The following is a 19,392-nucleotide window of genomic DNA, read 5'->3' on the forward strand; positions in this document are numbered from 1 at the left end:
AGAATCAGTGGCAAGGTGGAGGAAATAAGGTAAAATGCTGCAGAAGAGCAGACAGATACCACTGGAGAGGCTGAAGGCAGGAGGACTGATGGCACAGCTATATGAGAAGGATCTTCCCACTTTATCCCACTCCTTATTAGCAGTCAAATAGGGAAATAATCAATCAACAATTAAGCTCCTACTAGATCCCAGGTAACATGAAAAGCAGTAGGGTATACAAAGTCATAATATGACTCCATTTTCTTTTTTATAAAATGAGAACCTTAGACTAAATAATGACATCTAGTTTTAATTAGCAATTTATAAATATCTCATTCGGTTCTTGGGACAACTTTGTGGACAATGTCCATTTTATAGATGAGGAGGTTGTAAGACACAGAGAATTCTACTCACTAGCCCATGCTAGTCATTAAGGGATGGGACTCTACCAACTATGGCAGCTCTGGATTTGGGGTCTCCTGACTGTGGGGAAGACGAAGGAATGGTTCACTAGAGGACAATGTAGGAAAGTCCTGGAAGTGAAGACTAAGGTCATGTTCAATAATAAACTGATTGTTATTTAACATATGGTAGACATGACAGCAACTCCCAAGTTCCGGGGAAATTTGTGGCCCTTTTCTGACTTATTTCTGGGCAAATACCTCCCCAAGAGCTGTCCTGCACAGCCACCCTCCTGGCCTTTGCTCAACTTCTGTGGAACAGAAAGGGGTGAGGCAACGCAGGGGAGGAGCACCAGTCAGTCATTCTCTACTCGTTGCCCAATAAATACCCAGACTCACACTTTGTAATCTAACACAGTGGAGGAGGAAGAGGAGACCACAAGTAGAAAGATGAGGGTCTCCCAATGGCTGTCCCCAGTGGGCTTTCTCCTCTTTTCCCTCTTCCCGGCTCACCTCTGCAATATCTGCGGTAAGTGAATTCTGGCTCATAGCAGTGCATTAATCGATCCCTCCTAAGGATGAGGTGATTATGGGAAATAGGGGCATCAGACTATTGCTGATATCTGGAGTGACCATCAATGGGTCACCTGGACTACTGAGGTTTTCTCATCTCTAAAATGAGGAAGTGGGTCCATATGGCCTTTAAGATTCCTTCTACCTCCAAATCTATGATTCTATGAACTATCTGTGTAATGAAAAAAGAAAATCTGCATTTGTAAAGCCTCTTGTAAACCCTGGGTCGTGCACATTATTTTCTGTGCTCTACCAGATTATTCTTTGGAGTAGGGAACTCCATGAGGAAATTCTATGTACCAAGGCAGATGGGCATATGTTCAACTTTTAGTCTTGGAGAGAAGCCTGGCACTGACAAATCAAGTGACATGCCTAGATATTCTGTTCCAGACCCACAGATTGATGACCTTGCTTTTTGAGAGCAGGAACTCAAGGCTGTTCCATCAAGTCTGCTCCTGAGGGTGGATGTATGAAGCGGGTGGCTGTTGAGGGCAAGGAGTTCATTTCTTGAAAGGCACAAAATAGCATAATGGAAGTAAACATTCTACTGTGAGGAAGAAGCTCTACTTAGAAGCTACTATTTAAAAAGCTATGAAAGGCACTAAATCCAACATCCCCCTCTGATAGGTGAGGAATTTGTTCAGCAACTTCAGACCCTCCATTGACTCTGTTTGAGTTTTCTTGGCAAAGACACTGGAGTGGTTGGCCATTTCCTTCTCCAGCTCATTTGAGATGAGGAAACTGAGGCAGAGAGGGGAAAGGGACTTGCCTAGAGTCATACAGCTAGGAAGTATCTGAGGTCAGGTTTGAACTCACAACAATGTCTTATTTTGCTGACTCCTGACCCGATGCTCTATCCACTGCTACATCTAGCTGTCCTGGGAAAGGTGACTGAAGTCCAACCCCTTATTCTGTATAAGGAATTAATTTGGTCCAGGCTGCTCTTTAAAGTCATTGATTTCTCAGTTGTGTTTCTACAGGGGAGATTTTCTTAGGGAATCTTTGTCTGGTTTTCCACTTAGATGCAAGTCACAAGGTACAAATACTATATCTAAAATTTACTGGCTGTGTGATCTTAGGAAGGTCTTGTAACCATTCTGAGCTTAACTATCTTTATCCATAAAATGGGACTAACAACCTCTTCACTACCTCCTTCTAAACTTGTGCATAAACCTTTCAGCCTCGGAGAAACATGTACCCTGGGCTCTTAGAGAATAATAAGAAAAGAACAAAATTCACTAAAGCACAGAGGGCAGGAGCCCAGGAATCTGATGGGAAGGTGGTGACCAGGAACTTAGGGCAAGCTCTCTACTCCAGGAAGGGTGCCAAACAGGATGTTTATGAAAAAATATCTAGTAAGGGGTAACAACACAGTACTCCCATTGTGGGTACAAGGGGTGGGGTCACTGACACTGTCCCCTTCCTAGCCCCACAGCACATCCTCACTCCTGGCCTTTGATCAATGTCAAGACAGATTATCCATGGAAACTAAGTCCTAATTCCAGGATAGATGAGCCAGAGAGAAGAGAACAAGAATAGTCCCTGCTTCTTAGTTTTTTCTCAATGGGGGTCCTTGGGTAATCCCCGTGATCCTAGATGATAGCCTTTTACTACTTCAAAGGGCGCCTGTCCCAGAGATGAACAAGGTACTTTTCTATCTGTTCTCCTAAATCTTCCGAATGTCATCCCTTCAGACATAAGTACACTGATGAATATTTAACAACTAGATCTCTGGAACTTCCAAGGACAGGTAGGTGACACAATGGTGAGAATGCTGGGCCTGGAGTCAGGAAGAACGGAACTTAATTCCTTAGGGGAAAAAAAACTTACAACTCTAACAATTCTTCTAGATATTGTTCCATGTTTTTCCTCCCTCTGATAGTCAAACTTTTGGGGAAACTCTTCCTCCTCTTTCTCTCATTTCAATCAGTCTTTAAACCTTTGCAACCTAACTCTCATCACTCAACTAAAGCTGATCTCCCCAAAGTTACCAGTGACCAAAGTTCTCAATGGTCAAATCAAGAGAGCATTCACTCATAATATTTGCTCCCTTCTGGGTCTGTACTCTCATCCCTCTTATAAACAATCTCCTATGTCTCCACCAGTCCTTAGGATGGAATGGGAGAATTATCCATCCAACTCTGGACTCCACTGTCACTCCCCAAAAGAATCAGGTCTAGAATCACCAAGTGATTTTTGTCCAGAACAGGAGTCATCCATCTCTTTCCAAAGCTGCATACCTTGGATAAAGTTTTTCACTTTCTATTCTTCCACATTTTCCCTCAAGAACTCTGATTTCATTCTTTCTTCCTTCATTTCTTCCATCTCCCCTTAGAGTCTTTATGGCTACCATTTCTTTGGGGGGAGGAAAATGAGATCACCTTATAGATAAAGAATTACTGTTTACTTCTAGTCTTGATGCTGGGGTTCCCTCAAGCCAGGGGATTTCTTCATCACATAGGAAGCTTTCTTCTATTTGTTCATAACTTGAGTTTCCCTGCCAGGGAAGATTGGTCAATGGCTGTGCTCTTCCTACTGATTCTCTCAAGGTTATTGTCAATCTTTTCCCTCTATGGAAGGCCCAGGATGCACATAGAAGGCCAAGAGCCACACTGATGTGTGGTACATAACCCACCCAATAAATTTCAGAGCTCTCTCAAGGTATAAAGAAAAAGTTTTATTCGTTTCTCATGAGACGTGGGTGTCACCCCCACCATACAAGAGGTGAAAGCGGGGAGCCAAGGAGAGGCAATATATATGTTCCCTGACGCAACACCATCCTCCCCTTCTGCTCATCCTCATTGGCTGAGAATGTGACCTTACATTCTAAGCACGAAAGCTACAGCGAATGGGGAAGCAACCCATAAATTCAACCTTAAACAAAGGCATGCCTTTGGCTGACTCTGAGACATGTGCTCTCAATGTATGGGCTGAGTAGATAAGGGCCAGGTCAGTCTGATCTATACATTCCCAGAACTGTACTATTCACCCATGTCCTGGGAACTGTTTGTCATGGAGGAAAAGCAGGGGAGAAAACAGGAACCTGATCCCATAACCTGATTAATTTATAGTTTCCTTTTGAAGAAATATCAAACTTTTCCCATTCACTGAGGTCTCAGGACACTGCTCCCTCTAATTGTTTCTTCCTTTTTTGTGTTATACTTTATTGACTTATCTGTTTAGGCATTGAGTTTCCCCAGAAAATGGAAACTTCTTCAAAATAGAGATCATTTTTCTTTGTTTTTAGTTTGTGCCTTACACTTAGTTGATGTTTAATAGATAATTGTTACACTGCAATGGATTATGGTCACTGGTGATGGAGATGAGAAAAGCTTCATCATGTATATAGAAAGGAACAAAGGAAAGGCCTGAGAGGGGGCTGAAGTTGAGATCAGGAAGACTAAATCTAAATCTTTTCTCAGACATTTAACTAACATACTAATAAGCCTGTCTCAGACGCTTACTTCCTTTTATTTATTCAGTCATTTCAGTCTTGTCCAACTCTTCATGGCCCCAATTAGGGTTTTCTTGGCAAAGATACTGGAGTGATTTGCCATTTCCTCCTCCAACTTACTAGTATAACCTTAGGCAAAGATTTCAGCCTCAATTTCTTCATCTGTTAAATGAGGATAATAATACTGTCTACTTTCTAGGACTGTTGTGAACATCATTTGAAACAATGTAGGCAATGTGCTTAACAAACTTGAAAGTGCTTTATAAATGCTAGCAGTGATACTGATGATGGTGATAGACCTGAATCCTAGTCCCAGCTCTGCCACTGACTTGCTCCATGCTCTTAGAAGACTACTATCTCTCCCTGAGCCTCAGTTTCTCCATTTGTAAAAAAAAAAGAAGAAGAAGAAGAACTAGACTAAATGGTGTTGAGCTTGGCCTTTTCCTGCTATGCCTGTGATTTTCTCTTTTCCTCCCTTATCACAGAGGTAAGCAGTAAAGAGAAGGACAAGTTAGCTCTTCTGATAAACACAATGGTGAATTCCAACGATCCCTACTCAAGCATAGCTTCCCACGTCCTGATGGCCCTCAAATTCGTGGACCAACACTACCCAAAGGCCGAGACAACCTTCCTGAACCAAGTCAAGCTAAACATCATGCAATGTGGTAAGAATGATGATCTCCTTTAAAGGAACAAAATAAACAAAAACGAGGGGGCCCATCCAAGCTACCCAACCAGTGTTGGGTAAAGATACAGTAAAGCTTTAACTAGCAAGTTTTGGTTTGTTTTGTTTTTAATACCCCACACTTGTTTCACATTTTATAATTTTTGAACATTATGAATTTTAGGATACCTGTAGCCTACTTTTCCAAATATTCCGTTTCCTACTCCCCTACCCAGAGAGCCTTACCTGGTAGCTAAAGTTTTTAAGAGAAGGGCAGGGGAGGGAAGATGAAAAAAAGTTTAGTAAAATTAACAGATCCATCAAATGAGTGAGATAGTATGTGTATTGTTCTATACACTGCAGAAAAAGCTTTCTTGAAACAGTACTAAAGCATATCAAATACATGTATATATCATAATCCCATGTTAAAGAGGAGGAAAATAAAGCACAAGGTTAATGACCTGTCCATGAACATTCAATTGGTAAATGTGAAGTAGGAAATATGTCAAAAATAGAAATAGTAATTGACAATGGTTGCTCTAAAATCTACAGAGTTCCTCTTATCAATCAGTTTAATAATCCTATCAAAAAAGGATTTAGCATTTGCCATAGGATTATAGATTTAGAGCTGCAAGGACCCTTAAAGGTAATTGAGTTTAGTGCCCTTATTTTACAGATAGGGAATTCTGAGACTCACAAGAAGGAAAGTAATTTGCCCAGGATCACACATTTAATAAATGTGAGGCAGGATTGAAACTCTAATTTAAAATCCAGGATTGTATTTAGGCCACCTCAATACCCCCATGACCTCTTCTCACAGAAACCATGCTCTCTCTGTGCAATCACCACCAATGTTTCTAAATATCCACTAAACGTCTTTTATCCAACACATTTTAGAGCTTCACCAAGAATTAGAAGCCAAGCTTGAGAGTATTTAGCTTGCAAAATATTCTTTTCCTAGGACAACATTTACTCTTCTGAAGTCCTCTCTCATTCTCCATGATATAGAAAAGTAAATGACGTCTCATTCTTTAAAATCTAGAAAAGAGGAACCTATATAAATGAAAAACTCGTAAGCTTTCTAAAATCCATTATTTTTTAAATGTCTATGTCATTTTGCTTTGGTTAGACTACACCTGAAGTATCATGTTCAGTTCTGGCTGTCACCCTTTATGAATGTCATTGATGATCTGGAGAGCATCCAACCTGATGGTGAAGGATGTTGAGTCCTTCAGTTGAGGAACTGGGGCTATTTGAGCTGGAAAAGAGAAAGCTCAAGATACAATGCCTGTGTTCAAGCATCTATAGGAAAGATTGGACTCTTTCTTTTCGATTCCATGTGGGGAGGAGAGGAGCCATAGATTTAAAAATCACAAGAATTCACATTAAGAAGCAGTGGGTTCCCCTCTCCAGAGATTTTTAAGCAAAGGCTGGATGATTTCTTTCATGGATTTTACAGAAGGTTTGGAATGGATTCAATGGTCAATGAACATTCTCCCAAGTTTAAAATTCTGTGATTCTCTATCAGACGGGAACTTGTATCCAGGTCTTCTGAGTCTATGTCCAGTTTTTTCTCTAATAAGATCAACTATGTCAAAATCATTCACCTACTCAGACATGTATGTTTCCTTTAAGATGACGCTGTAACTTCAGGACAGTTTGCTCTGGATTTACTGGCATTGACTGCTGCCTGCCAGACATGTATTATAAAAGATTATGAATTGGTCAAAAAACTTGAACAGAAGTTCCAAGCGGAAGTAGACAGTATTGGTAAGACCCTCTCCATCAAAGACTGCTTTTCTTCATTCATTTATCCACTTCTATGTTCTATCTTTCCTCCTCTGTTCTACTACATCTTTGCAGACTAACTAATCTCCCTCTCTCCATGTCCATGGCTTCCTTTTTTCTATCAATCAAATAGTGTCCTACGAGCTGCCCTAGATATCATGAAGTATTTCCTAGTTCTCTATCCCTTGGTGCATAAGGAGAAGACAAGATAGTGAGAATAATAATCACAGCTAGTGTCTGAATCTACAAACGTATCACAGTCAGACGGATAACCAAGTGCTACAAGAAGACAGAGAAGGACTGTACTGTATTCTATTGAAAGACATTTCTTAGAGAAACAGGAATTCAGAGTTCTACTTTTGGTATAGGGACTGATTTTAATGATTGACAATAAATCAATGGGCATTTACTAAGCACCTATTATGTGTCAGACATTGGAATAAAATGAATTAATAAGGCATCTATAAAATTCACAATAAACCTTTCAAGCATGAAATTCTGCGCTTAATACTTTCACAATTTTAGCCCATGAAAAGTAAATCTCTCTGTTACTTAAGAATGCAGTCTCGAGACCAACTGGCAGAAGTTGCAAGGTGCATATTCCAGCTCAAAAAATTTAGCTAACATTTAGAACCATCCAACATGAAACCAGTGTGATGAGATCCACACTGAAGGAAGGGTTCAAGCACAGACCTGATAGACAACTGTGAAATATGGTGAAGAGATAATTTCTGCATTCAATAAGAAGTTAGACTGCATGATCTCCAAAGTCCCTTCTGATTTCAGGATTCTTTCAAAGACTTTCTGGCCATTTCCTCCTCCAGAGGATAAATTCCTATCTTTTCCTACAGATTTCATATCTATTATCCAAATTTATTTAATGAAGAGCAGTGACGGGAACTAGAGAGGAATAGGATGAAAGAGGGAGAGGAAAAAATATTATTTGGCTATATAGCTTTCTTGTTTTCCTTCTATGGATAAGATATTTATTCTTTGCTTCCCATCAGATAAACATGGTCACCCATTGACTACCTATTACCAGCTTGGCTTAGATGTCTTGGCCATATGTCTTCTGAATGGAACCTATTCAACCTCCAAAATTGCTGATCTCTTTTCTGTGGACTCAAAGAAGTATTATAATGAACAGTTCTCTGTTGGTGAGTAATAACACCAGACTATCCTTCCTACACAAAATTCTAGTGAGAAATCAAAATAGAAATTTAGAAATGTCCCAGATAGATATTTTAGGGAATAGTCAATCAATCAAGAAGCATTTAATAATCTCCTTCTATATGCCAGGTACTGTACTGATATCTGGAAGTACAGAGAAGAAAGGGTCTTACATTCTAAAGGAGGAGACAATATGGATGAATTAAAACATGAAAGATAAATATAGAGTAGATAGAAAGTAGGAAGGGGTCAGATTATGAAGAGCTTCTAATGCCAAACAAAAGATAGTGGGTTTGATTCCAGAAGTAATAGAGAAGTACTGAAGTTTACTGAGCAAGGAAGTGAATGGAAAGACCTAAGCTTTAGGAAAATCATTTTGGCAGCCAAGTGTAGAATGGATTTTAATATGAAAAGACTTGAGACATGAAAACCATGCAGTAGTCCAGCTGACATATGAGGGCCTCAAGTTCAATGTAAGTTATATAAATAAATGGAAGAATGGTGTGAATATGAGAGACATTCTATGGAAATAAATAAGATTTTGTTACTGATTGGATTATGAGTGAGCTAAAGAGAATTCAAAGATAAAATTGAGGTTCTAAAACTTGGTGACTAGGATGATGGTAACTGCTCTTGACTTCTATTCAGAAGAGGATAGGGTTTAGGGGAGACAAAAATAAGCTGTTTTAGACATGTTGAGTTTGAAATGCTCTTGGGATATCCAGTCCAAGATTTCTAATAGCTAAATGGTGACATAGGACTGGGGCTCAGAAGAAAGAAGAGGAAGTGAGAGACAGAGAGAAAGAGAGAGACAGAGAAACAGAGAGATGGAGAGGGGGATGGGAGGGAAGAGAGAGATGGGAATCATCATGTTGTTCAGTCATTTTTCAGTCATGCCCAAATCTCCACATAAGCCCAGTAGGGTTTTCTTGACAAAGACACTGGAGTGGTGTGTCATTTCTTTCTCCGGCTCTTTTTGCAGATGAGGAAACTGAGGCAAACAGGGTCATACAAGTATTAAGTATGAAGCCAAATTTGCACTCATAAAAATGTCTTCACAAACATTGGTCCCATACTCTATCCACTGGCCCAGTCTGCTACCTACATAGAGAGAATAATTGTACAGAAATTAATGATAAAATCAAATGAAAGAGTGTAGAGAGAAAGAAGCAAAACCAGGATAGAATCTTGATTAATGGTTATAACTGGAATGAAGACCCAGCAAAATGAACTGAAAAGGAAGGGGGATCAGATGTGAAGAGATCTAAGAAAGAGCTGAGTAAGGAAAATGCAGAAAAGAGAACTTACTCAACAAAAGGTGGTCAAAACTGTAAGAGACTGCCAAGAGGTCAAAAAGGATGAACACTGAGAAGAGGACATTACATATGGCATTTCAGAGATCATCAGTAACTTGGGAGAGAACAATTTCTGTTGACTGATGAGGTCACAAACTTTACTAAAGGGGATTTAGAAGATTCAGAGGAAAAAATGAAGTAGAAGCACTAATGAGCCTAGATGGCTTTTTTCGATGAGTTTAGCAGAGAAGGGGAGGGAGTGGGGGATAGTGTTAGAGGAATATGTCGGGAACGCTTGGAAAATGACCTTAATCTTTTTGGTGAAGCAAATGTCCTTAGCAGAAATTGTAGGGAAAGGGAGGGAAAAAAAGGTTTGGAACAGCTACGATGTTGGATAGAATAGGGAGAAATAATAAGTGCCTGGCTAGTGGCATAACTACTATCAATTTGTAACAGACCCAATTACATGGGGTCTATTTCAAATAGTCACAATTTCATGATCCCTTCCAATTCAGTTTTAATGTCAGTGAAAGTGAAAGAGGTGTATGGTGGGAATGATCCATAGCTAGGGGTTGACAAATCAAGATTACCCTCAAGAGAAGAGAATAAGAGATTCAAGAGAAGAGGATCAGGAAGGGTTGAACTGTTTCAGTCAAAATTTTAAAGAGAAAATAATATAGCAAGAGTAGAAATGAATGCTTCAGGAAAAGCCTGATATCCCGTCCTGTCTGGTATCCACTGAGGAATGGGAAGACTGAAGGTCATGAGGATGGAGATTTAGACATTGAAAGATATAGAAGGTGATGGAAATATAAAAAAAAATTTTTTGGTCATGTGTATTAGTGACAATAAGAACAAGAGTTTGTAGCATAGGTGAAATGGAAGGGTGAGTTGTAAGAATTGAATAGGTTGTGAAAGTGGGAAGTCCCCAGAATGAGGTAAGTAATGGGGTGGAGAGGAAGACTATAAACTAGGCCCTGAATTTATTGAGAAAGGAAAGAGGATGACTGGAATTGATCAATTTGTATTAAATGAACTACAAAGGAAGAGAAATCACTGAGTGATGACCATAAAGAGATAGTGGCAGTGGAACCAAGAAGTATTCCAGCCCCCACCACAACCAGCGAGTAGGGAGTATGGAGAAGGTGGCAAGGGAAGCAGTATAACCGAAGGGAATGCCAGAAGAAAGAAAAAGTTTTAAGATGAAGGAAAAAGTGTTAATTATGGAAATGATCCATTGGAACATTGGAAGAGCCAGAAAAATCTATAGTAGGACGTTGGCAAGGCAGGAGGGAATTATTAAAGGGACAAAAACGAGGAAGCAGACAGAAAAATATACAGACTAAAGAATTATTTCTCATTCAGGGAATTGGGACATCTGGGTGTATTCTGCAAAGACATCCTTCCTTTTTCTGGGTTTCATCACTAATTTTACCAATCTTTTGTAGGAGGGAGATAAGATGTAGATAGGTAAGAATAGTAATAGAAGAAGAAAGATCATTGCTGGGCTGTATACGTGGGCACACATTTCTAGAAGAACTGAAGTACAGAGAGCTTTGGCAAAATTCCTCCGGTCAAAATATTTCATGGCTCTCATCAACTTGGGATCTTTGCTTTAGCAATAGTGTGTCTAGAAGTATTATACTTACAACTCACCCTCTCATAGATCGATGTCTGAAAATAGGAGTGTAAATACAGTAAGCATACAGAACAAAGGCAAACCTCAAATGAAAAAAAATTTCATTGAAGTAGGAAGCAGTAAGAACTTGCTCTGCCTAGGAAGGTCAGCACCTTCTCTGAAATTTAAAATGCTAGAGAATTGATTCAGATAATGTATCAATCTATCCTATTGGGGAAATTTTAGCTCGCCGATAAGTATTGAAATCATGGGACAGTAGTGACTACAAAAACAATCAGATTGTCGAGGTATAAAAAAGCAAAAAGGGATTTATTATGATCTCACCAGAAAGGGCAATTTCCCAACAGAAAAGGTATTGTCAGTAAAAGAGTGCAAAGCACAAACTGCAAACACAGGATTATATAGACCTTAACAAGAAGCCCCCATCCCACATTCTGACCTTTTTTCCCCATTGGCTAGAAAGTTTTAATTTAGAAATTAGAATTTAGAATAAGAAATTAAATATCAACCCCCAGAACATACTTTACCCATATTAGGTACTTAAATGCTAATGAAAAGGGGAAGTGGGAGAGGCAGAAGGGAAATGTTTGTTTATCTAAAATAATGGACTGCCTTCAGTTTTTAAGTATAGCTCAACTTGTTATTGCAAAGTCTCAAGTCACAATTAGGGTATAAGACGTTATGAAAGGTCTCCACTCAGTTTATCCCATTCAATTCATTTAAATGAAAATTAACTCAATCAAAGAACCACTTTGCATTAGGAATTCATATTCCTAATTATAATTTGTAACAATTATAATAATTACAATTATGTCAATAATAATATATAATATTACATCATTATATATAATTATATAATTGTATATGCCATTATATTTAATATTATATTATATTATGTATATATAATTATATATAATATATAATTGTCATCATATAATGACAATTATAATAATAAGTCACACACATGCTGCATTATTAAGAATAATATATGCAAAGAATAAGGCTAAGGTTCACAAGAGAGGGAAGACATACACATCTAGATAGATTAGTGGGGAACAAAAATAAAAGATAAAGTGTATTTTAGAAGCATTACTAGCTCTGACTAAGAGGTCCTGGGTTCAATTCCCCTATCTGAAATTTACTACCTATGTGATATTAAGTATTTAAACTTGCTGGGTCTTAGTTTTTTTTTTTAATATATAAAATGATAGGATTAGAATAGGTGATGTCTGAGATATCCTTCAGTTCTAGGCTTAGGAACCTGGAATAAAGCAATGAAAAATATACCTTTCCCAGGTTTCTATCTACTAGCCTGAAGTAGTCTGGGATAACAGAAAGATGCCTACTTACACACACACACACACACACACACACACAACACATACACCTACGCTGTTTTTCTGACCTGAATCTCTTAACAGACACTGGGGCACTTGCTGTCCTGGCTCTGACTTGTGTGGACAGGAAGAACCCAGATGTAAAAGAGATCAGAAATGATATAAGAATGCTTGTGGAGAGGATCCTAAAGGAGATAAAACCAGATGGCATTATTGGAAATATCTACAGCACAGGACGAGCAATGCAGGTGAGTTTGTGAAAATTAAAAACAAGAAAGATCAGCAATAATGCCATGCCCTGTCTTGGGCTCTCTATTCTCAAGGGTACAGAACGTGTAGTTCAAGTTTCAAAAGGATTTTCTGTCTCTCTGTGTGTGTCTGTGTGTGTCTATCTCTCTCTATCTTTCTTTCTTTCTTTGTCTCTGTCTGTCTCTCTGCTCTGCTTTTCTTTCTCTATGTGTATCTGATTTCTTCTATCTTTGTCTCTTCCTCTTCCTTCCTTCCTCTTTCTCCCCTACTCTCTGTCTCTTTTTCTTTCTCTATCTCTTTTCCTCCTCTCTTTCTCTTTTTTCTTTCTGTCTCTCCTCCCCTTACTCTCTGTCTCTATCACTCTCATTTAAAAAATTTTTTTGTTGATGCTCTTCTTTTTTATATTACTGTCACTTCTCAATGGAATCTTCCTGAATCCTTCCCAACATAACTCCCTCTTATAACAAATGAGTACAGGTAAGCTAAACAAAGCACCATATCCCCTTTAATGAAAGTGCCTTTTCTGTATTATCATCAATCTATCCTGTCTAGATCCCCTAAAAATGGACTGGTTTTTGCTTTTCTTTATATCCTCAGTATTATCCTCACTTAAAATACAGTACCTAGTATTTTAATACTGTTAATAAATGTTTAGTGACTGACTGACCATACAATTCTGTTGCTCTCTGAAAGAGTTAATATCCAGGACTATTTCTTTTACATCCTATTCATCCTTCCTCTAGTACTTAGCACACAATAGATACTAAATAAATGTTCATTGGCTGATTATTTGATAGAGCAACAGAAGAGATTGGGATTGGTATCTCCTTCCCTAGAATTCCCTTTATCTACTAGGAAAATTTATGGATCTAGTGTCTTTTAGGAAAAATGGAGGAGAGTCAAAATAGACTGCTGTCCCGTTCCCTTACAAGATCTAATCCCTTAAAAACTTCAGATTTCTTCATAGTTTCTTAAATTGAGATTTATTTTTGGTTCTCTCTTTCTGAATCCTATTAGGCCCTTTTTGTGACTTCACAGTATTATAAGGAAAAAGACTGGAACTGCACTAAGACTCTTCAAAATGTTCTAAATCATATTCCTGAAGCCTTCCATAGGCCCATCACTGCAAGCCAGGTGTTTCCTGCCCTTCTGGGCAAGACTTACTTGGACTTAACCCACGGTTCCTGTCAGTCCAATCCAGGTATTAGCATCCTAAAACAGACTTCTTTTTTCTTTCCTAAGAGGAAATCCACCCAATGAAAGTGAATCATAGGAGTGTGGGTCCTAATTGAAGCCTCTGGAGATGATTTGTCCATGAAGCTATTCTCAACCCAACATCTGGAAATGAAATAGTTAACTATCTTGAGGAGGGAAAGGTGACATCTAACAGAATGACAGATTGGATGATAGTCTCCTTAGGCCATTGGTCAACAAGGAAGGCTCTGGTGAATTGGTTCAGTTTTCAAAGTAATTCTGCCCTAGACATTTCAGTCCTCCTTCACTGGTCCCAAGGACTGTTGAGGTTCAAAAGGGGCCCTCAAAAGGTTGGGGTCACAGGCTGGTGTTGTGAGGTGTCTCAAAAGAATATACAGGCTTGAACCCATCTCCAAGCTAGGAGAAAAATTTATTGTAATTGTAACACCAACTTAAGCGGGCTCAGTTCCAAAAGGATTTAGCAAAGAACCAGAAAAAAAAAAGATAAATTTATAGGACAGTGTTAGAGAGACCAGAGCTTCATGTTACTTATTTGCTAATTTTATGGTTTACAGATAAGTTTGAGGGATGGTCTATTCACTATTGCCTCAGGAACTTAGTTATCACTGATGAGCAGATTATCTATCTGACACTCGGCAATATTTATAGGACTATATTAAGGCCAGAAGACTTTAAAATCATTGATAGACAGATTGTTAAAACAATAATACACTAGGGTCAAGAGACCTTAGGATCACTGATATATCTTCCCTAAAGTCTAAGGGAAGAAATATATAACTATATTATTATATTCCTAAAGCCAGAAGACGTTAGAATCATTGACAGATAAAATTGTTAGAACAATTGCACTCTAAGGCAAAGGGACCTCAGGATCACTGCTATATTTCCCCTAGAAGCTGTCCCTCATCAGGACCACTAGAATTCATTTCCACATTGCTTTCTTTTCTAGGAATAAGTAACACAGCATCATATAACTTCCTTCTCAATTAAGGAATGACTCTAATGAATTGTGACTTGATGTTCTGTATGGCAGAAATTATAGAGACCAGATAGGATGACCCTAAATGAACATGAGTGCAAGAAATAATCATCAAGCATTTCTTAAATACTTTTATAGACTAAATATGGTGCTCAGTCTTGCAGTTAAAAACAAAAGTGAAACTGGGAAAAGTTCATGAAATACAGTCTCTCCTTTATCTATAAAAATATTACAAAGTACCCTCCTCAGAACCATCTTGTGGATGGGCTGTACATTTTTCTTCCTAGTCTATAGATGAAAACAAGAAGGTGGATATGGAGGAAGTAATTTCCAAGGTCTCACGGCTAATCAGTGACAGGTCTGAGATTCAAATCCAGATCTTCAGACATCAAGGTACAATCTTCCATGGCATGTTGCCCTTCTCAGAGAACTGGAGCTTATTCAAAGGGACAGCCAAAGAAGAGAGAGAGACTTTTTTCTTTAGTTCTCTGTTCAACTTTTAACGAATCTTGGGAAAAGTCACAAGAACCCAGTTCCCAGGTTTTCTGTGCTTTACATTGAACCTGAGGGGCTAAAGCAATGTCGGCTTCCACTGCCCCGCTGCACTTTTTTCATGTCCTAGATTTGATGGAAATTAGTAGAAGAGAAGAGGACATCAGAGACAAAACTACTACCATCACTATCTTTTTAGATGCCTCCTCAGTGAGACAAAGCACAGTGCATTTGGTCACTGAGTCTTGATGATTTATTTCTGCACTCATTTCTGCTTTGGTCCAAAATAAATCTTCACTGGCTGATTCTTTAATATAGACCTGAAGGTCTTCCCCCAAAAAAATTTATTTAGATTTTTTTGACTAGGTGAAAGATTCTTTGCCTCAATTGTTCCTTAGCCTTCACCACTGAATGGATATTGCCTCAATCAAACTGAGACCTGAAAACCTTAGCTTAAAAAGGCCCAGGTCTCCTACTGCATCCACTGCAGCCATCTCCAGTCATCCTAATCTATGTCTGGCCACTGGACCCCAGTGGTTCAGGAGGGGAAAGTGAGACATGTGACCTTGCACAGCTCTCTCTCACTGAAATCCAACTTACTTGCATATCATGGTCCTCCTCCAAGAAAGGACAAACAAGTGCTGCATAGAAACTCCTCTAGCTAGATGACACAAGGGCTGCTTTGGGGCACCATAGTGCACAGAGCACACGCTAGAGTCAAAAAGACTAATTTTCTGAGTCCAAATCCAGTCTCAGCTGTGTGATCCTGGGCAAGTCACTTAACGCTGCTGGCCTCAGTTTCCCCATCTGTAGAATGAGCTGGAAAAGGAAATGTCACACTACTCCAGTATCTCTACCAAGAAAACCCCAAATGGGATCATGAAAAGTCAGACATGACTGAAACAACCTAACAAGATGCTTTCTATTCTCTGTCTCTGTCTCTCTTTGCCTGTTTCTCTCACTATTTTTCTAAATCTGTATCTCGTCTATGTCTCTACTTCTGGCTATCTTTGACTCTGTCAATATACCTGTTTGTCACACAAACAGACACACACACACTTACACACACAACACTCCCCTCTCTGTGTGCATTTCCCTTGTCAATCTGCCCAAATATATAAGGAATTACACCAAATGAGAAGACAAAGGCATCAAATTACAATCAACTAACAAATGGAGCTTTCTCCAGAACTGCCAAAATGTTGAGTCTTAATTAATGAAATCAGGAAACTTTGGGGAGGGCAGGGATTGGTTTAAGGAAATAGACCCAAATGGAGTTGGAATGGACTTGGAGTCATCCAAGGACCTTCTGGTCTTTTTGTCATGTTCTGTTTGCCATTTAACCATTATATATCTGAATGTTGCTCTTTGTTTCTCTGTCCCTGGCAGGTGATCTCAACAACTCTGTCCCCACAATTACAGAATCCACTCCCCAGTCCCAAGAGAATATTTCAGTCAAATACCAAGTAGTGGATTTCATCACTAAAGACTTTAAAAAATCCACTGAAGTCTCAGTGCCAAAGGGCTCTTTCTTCCTGAATGTGATGGAGAAAGCTCAAGAAAAAGACCAAAAGGCATTTGGGTATGTTTCTTAAAATGACTTCGGATCCATATTCAGCTTATAATTTGGATTTACTACTTCTACAAATAATTCCAGAATTAGAAAACTAACTGTTCTGAAAAGTCTGAAAGTCTAGGTTTATTAAGGACTTTCTAGGTCTAAATAGCAAAGAAGAATAGCCATATGGATGGCTAGGGATTTAAATGCTCATAAAATACCTGGAATCAGATTGTGTAAGCAAAATCTGGTTAGAAATTATAAAGTCATATAAAAATTAGGAGAAAATGGACTCCCAAGAGCTAATTTAAAATTGCTTAAAACTTTAATCTGGTAAACAAGTAGGATTAAAGTAGTGAGTTTTCTTTTTAATATCTTGATAACTACATTGCAATATAATTGGTTTTCTTTGTAATCTTATGTATTTTATTTGATGAATAAGGAAACATTATTGGAAAAGAGTTAGACACAGTGAAAGAGAAAGAAATGGGGACAGAGACACACAAAGAAGAGCCTATGACAAAAAAGGAGGATAAGGGGATGGATGGGGAATGAGAATCTGATTCTGGGTCATTAAGAAAGAACAGACCTCAAGAAAACAGAAAATCTACTTTCTTGCTCAGAACTTGTTCTTGAGTACATAGCAGCACAGACAGAGATTTTCCTTTTTATATACTACTAATAATAATAACACATATAATGCATCAAAGTGCAAAGCACTTTACAAATGTTACCTCATTTATCTTTCTGTTCAATTTAATTTTACTTTGCATTAATGTATAATCTTATCTGTCTAATAAAATAAAACACAAAACAGGTTAGAAAAAAAATAATGGATCCCTGTAACAACAGAATATCCAAAGCATATAAGCACCAAATGCACCAAGGCGATTTCAAGTACCCCAGAAGTTCATGTAGCAACCTAGGAAGAGAAGCATGGAGATGGTGATCTTTTTTATGCTTTCCTGCAGTCTCCCAAATTTCTGTCCTTATATCTCAAAAAGTAATTAATGTTGGCTTTAAAAGAGGTATAATGACCACAACAAAGGAGGTAATGTGTGCTTTGTTCTGACACTAACTGGGGTATCTTGTTGAGTTCTATATGTTACATTTTAGGGACAACATTGAGAAACTGAAGCACATCCCAAAAGGGATGGGAAGGGGAGTGGGATTATTAGCCTAAAGAAGAGAAGGCTTTGAGAGGCGATAATTACTTAGAAACACTGTCTTTGTAAAGAAGAGATCACACTCACTCTGTTTGGCCTCAGAGGCCAGAAATAGAAGTAATAAATAGAACCTAAAGAGGGTCAGATTTTGAATCATAGGAGGAAAAATTTAGAAGCACATAAAGGTACCCCAAAGTAGAAACTAAAGCAGCCTGTTCACTTGTTGAATAGGTAGCACAGGGTACAAATCAGGAAAGCCTGAGTCTAAATCCTGCCTTGGATGTTTAATGGTATCCTAGCAAAGTCCTAACCTCTGTCAGCATCATTTTCACTATCTATAAAATATGGATGATAGTAGGACCTATCTCACAGATTGTGAGATTATATTGTAAGCTCCTTGAAGGCGGGGAAATATCCTTTGTTTCTTTTTATATTCATATTGTGTTTAATAAAGACTTATTGACTGATTGATTGGGGTGGTTTGTGAGGATTAAATGTGATACCACATATAGCAATTTATTAGTCTTAAAGTGCCATATAAATGCTAGCTATTTCCAAGCAGGGAATTGGGGACTGCTTGTTATACACACGGAAACAGATTCCTATCAGATGACCTGTCAGATCTCAGAAACCATGAGATTGTATGATTCTGTTATTCTAGGTTCACAACAAAGTCAAGTGAATGGGGTCCATATGTCACTTCAGTTGCTGGTATTGAGGCCAGCAGTAAAGACAGAACCTACTGGCAGCTCCTGAATAATGATCAACCACTGAGCCAAGGTGAGCAAAGATGTGACAAAGAAGCAGCAGCAGAAAATTCTCTGAGCACTCATTTAGAATTTGCAGTGTGTAAATCTCTGTTTCGGGAAATTTTTTAAAAAAACTAAATGCCCCTAGAAGGGCTCACAGGGATGGAAACCAACTAAAATCTGCAGCATTGCTCTTTATTTGAAACCTACAGTTTTACATCATCTGATTTCAGTCTTTTCTCATTTCTCCCTACAGGAGTTGCAGACTTTGTAGTATCTAAAGGTGATAAACTGGAAGTCAGGCTGAGTAGATATTGAAGGAAGCAACAGTGAAAGAGTCATCCAACTTTCTATTTGTGGAGTCCTTCCCAGAATTCTTTTGGGAAACAGAAAACCCCCTGTCTTTCTCCTCAATCATCTCAGCCCCCCATGGGAATTCAAGTAGATTTGTGCTCTCTCTCTGTGTCTCTCTCCTTACATAATAAACATTCAAAGAATAATAGTATCATTAATCATTTCTGCTAATAAGAAGGCTTTGGAAATTAAAGAAATGAATTTTTGACCAGCCACTATTAAGAAAATCTAGGCAGAAAATATAGCATGGCTTTAAAATACATAATACTTCCTCTGCTTTATCATTTATTCCTTACAGCAAGCCTGTGAAATTAAGACAATAAATATTTA

General features: G+C 38.5%; 1 protein-coding gene across 1 annotated transcript; it reads left to right on the forward strand.

Moving 5' to 3' along the window:
- Positions 1 to 772: 772 nt before the first annotated feature.
- Positions 773 to 19,208, forward strand: TCN1 (transcobalamin 1). The gene is made up of 9 exons (XM_003773997.4): positions 773 to 909; positions 4,893 to 5,072; positions 6,707 to 6,841; positions 7,867 to 8,016; positions 12,385 to 12,548; positions 13,567 to 13,750; positions 16,625 to 16,817; positions 18,621 to 18,739; positions 18,965 to 19,208. The coding sequence occupies exons 1-9, from the start codon at positions 831 to 833 to the stop codon at positions 19,024 to 19,026; spliced, it is 1,266 nt and encodes a 421-aa protein (XP_003774045.2). The 5' UTR covers positions 773 to 830; the 3' UTR covers positions 19,027 to 19,208.
- The last annotated feature ends 184 nt before the right edge of the window (positions 19,209 to 19,392 follow it).

This window comes from Sarcophilus harrisii, chromosome 6, assembly GCF_902635505.1.
Source record: "Sarcophilus harrisii chromosome 6, mSarHar1.11, whole genome shotgun sequence".
NCBI lineage: Eukaryota > Metazoa > Chordata > Mammalia > Dasyuromorphia > Dasyuridae > Sarcophilus > Sarcophilus harrisii.

Excerpts from the sequence above, each read along its gene's own strand:
- TCN1 (XM_003773997.4), top strand. The coding sequence starts at position 831 with ATGAGGGTCTCCCAATGGCTGTCCCCAGTGGGCTTTCTCCTCTTTTCC. Across the intron at positions 910-4,892 it reads TCACCTCTGCAATATCTGCG|AGGTAAGCAGTAAAGAGAAG; the intron begins GTAAGTGAATTC and ends CCCTTATCACAG. Across the intron at positions 13,751-16,624 it reads TTCCTGTCAGTCCAATCCAG|GTGATCTCAACAACTCTGTC; the intron begins GTATTAGCATCC and ends TGTCCCTGGCAG.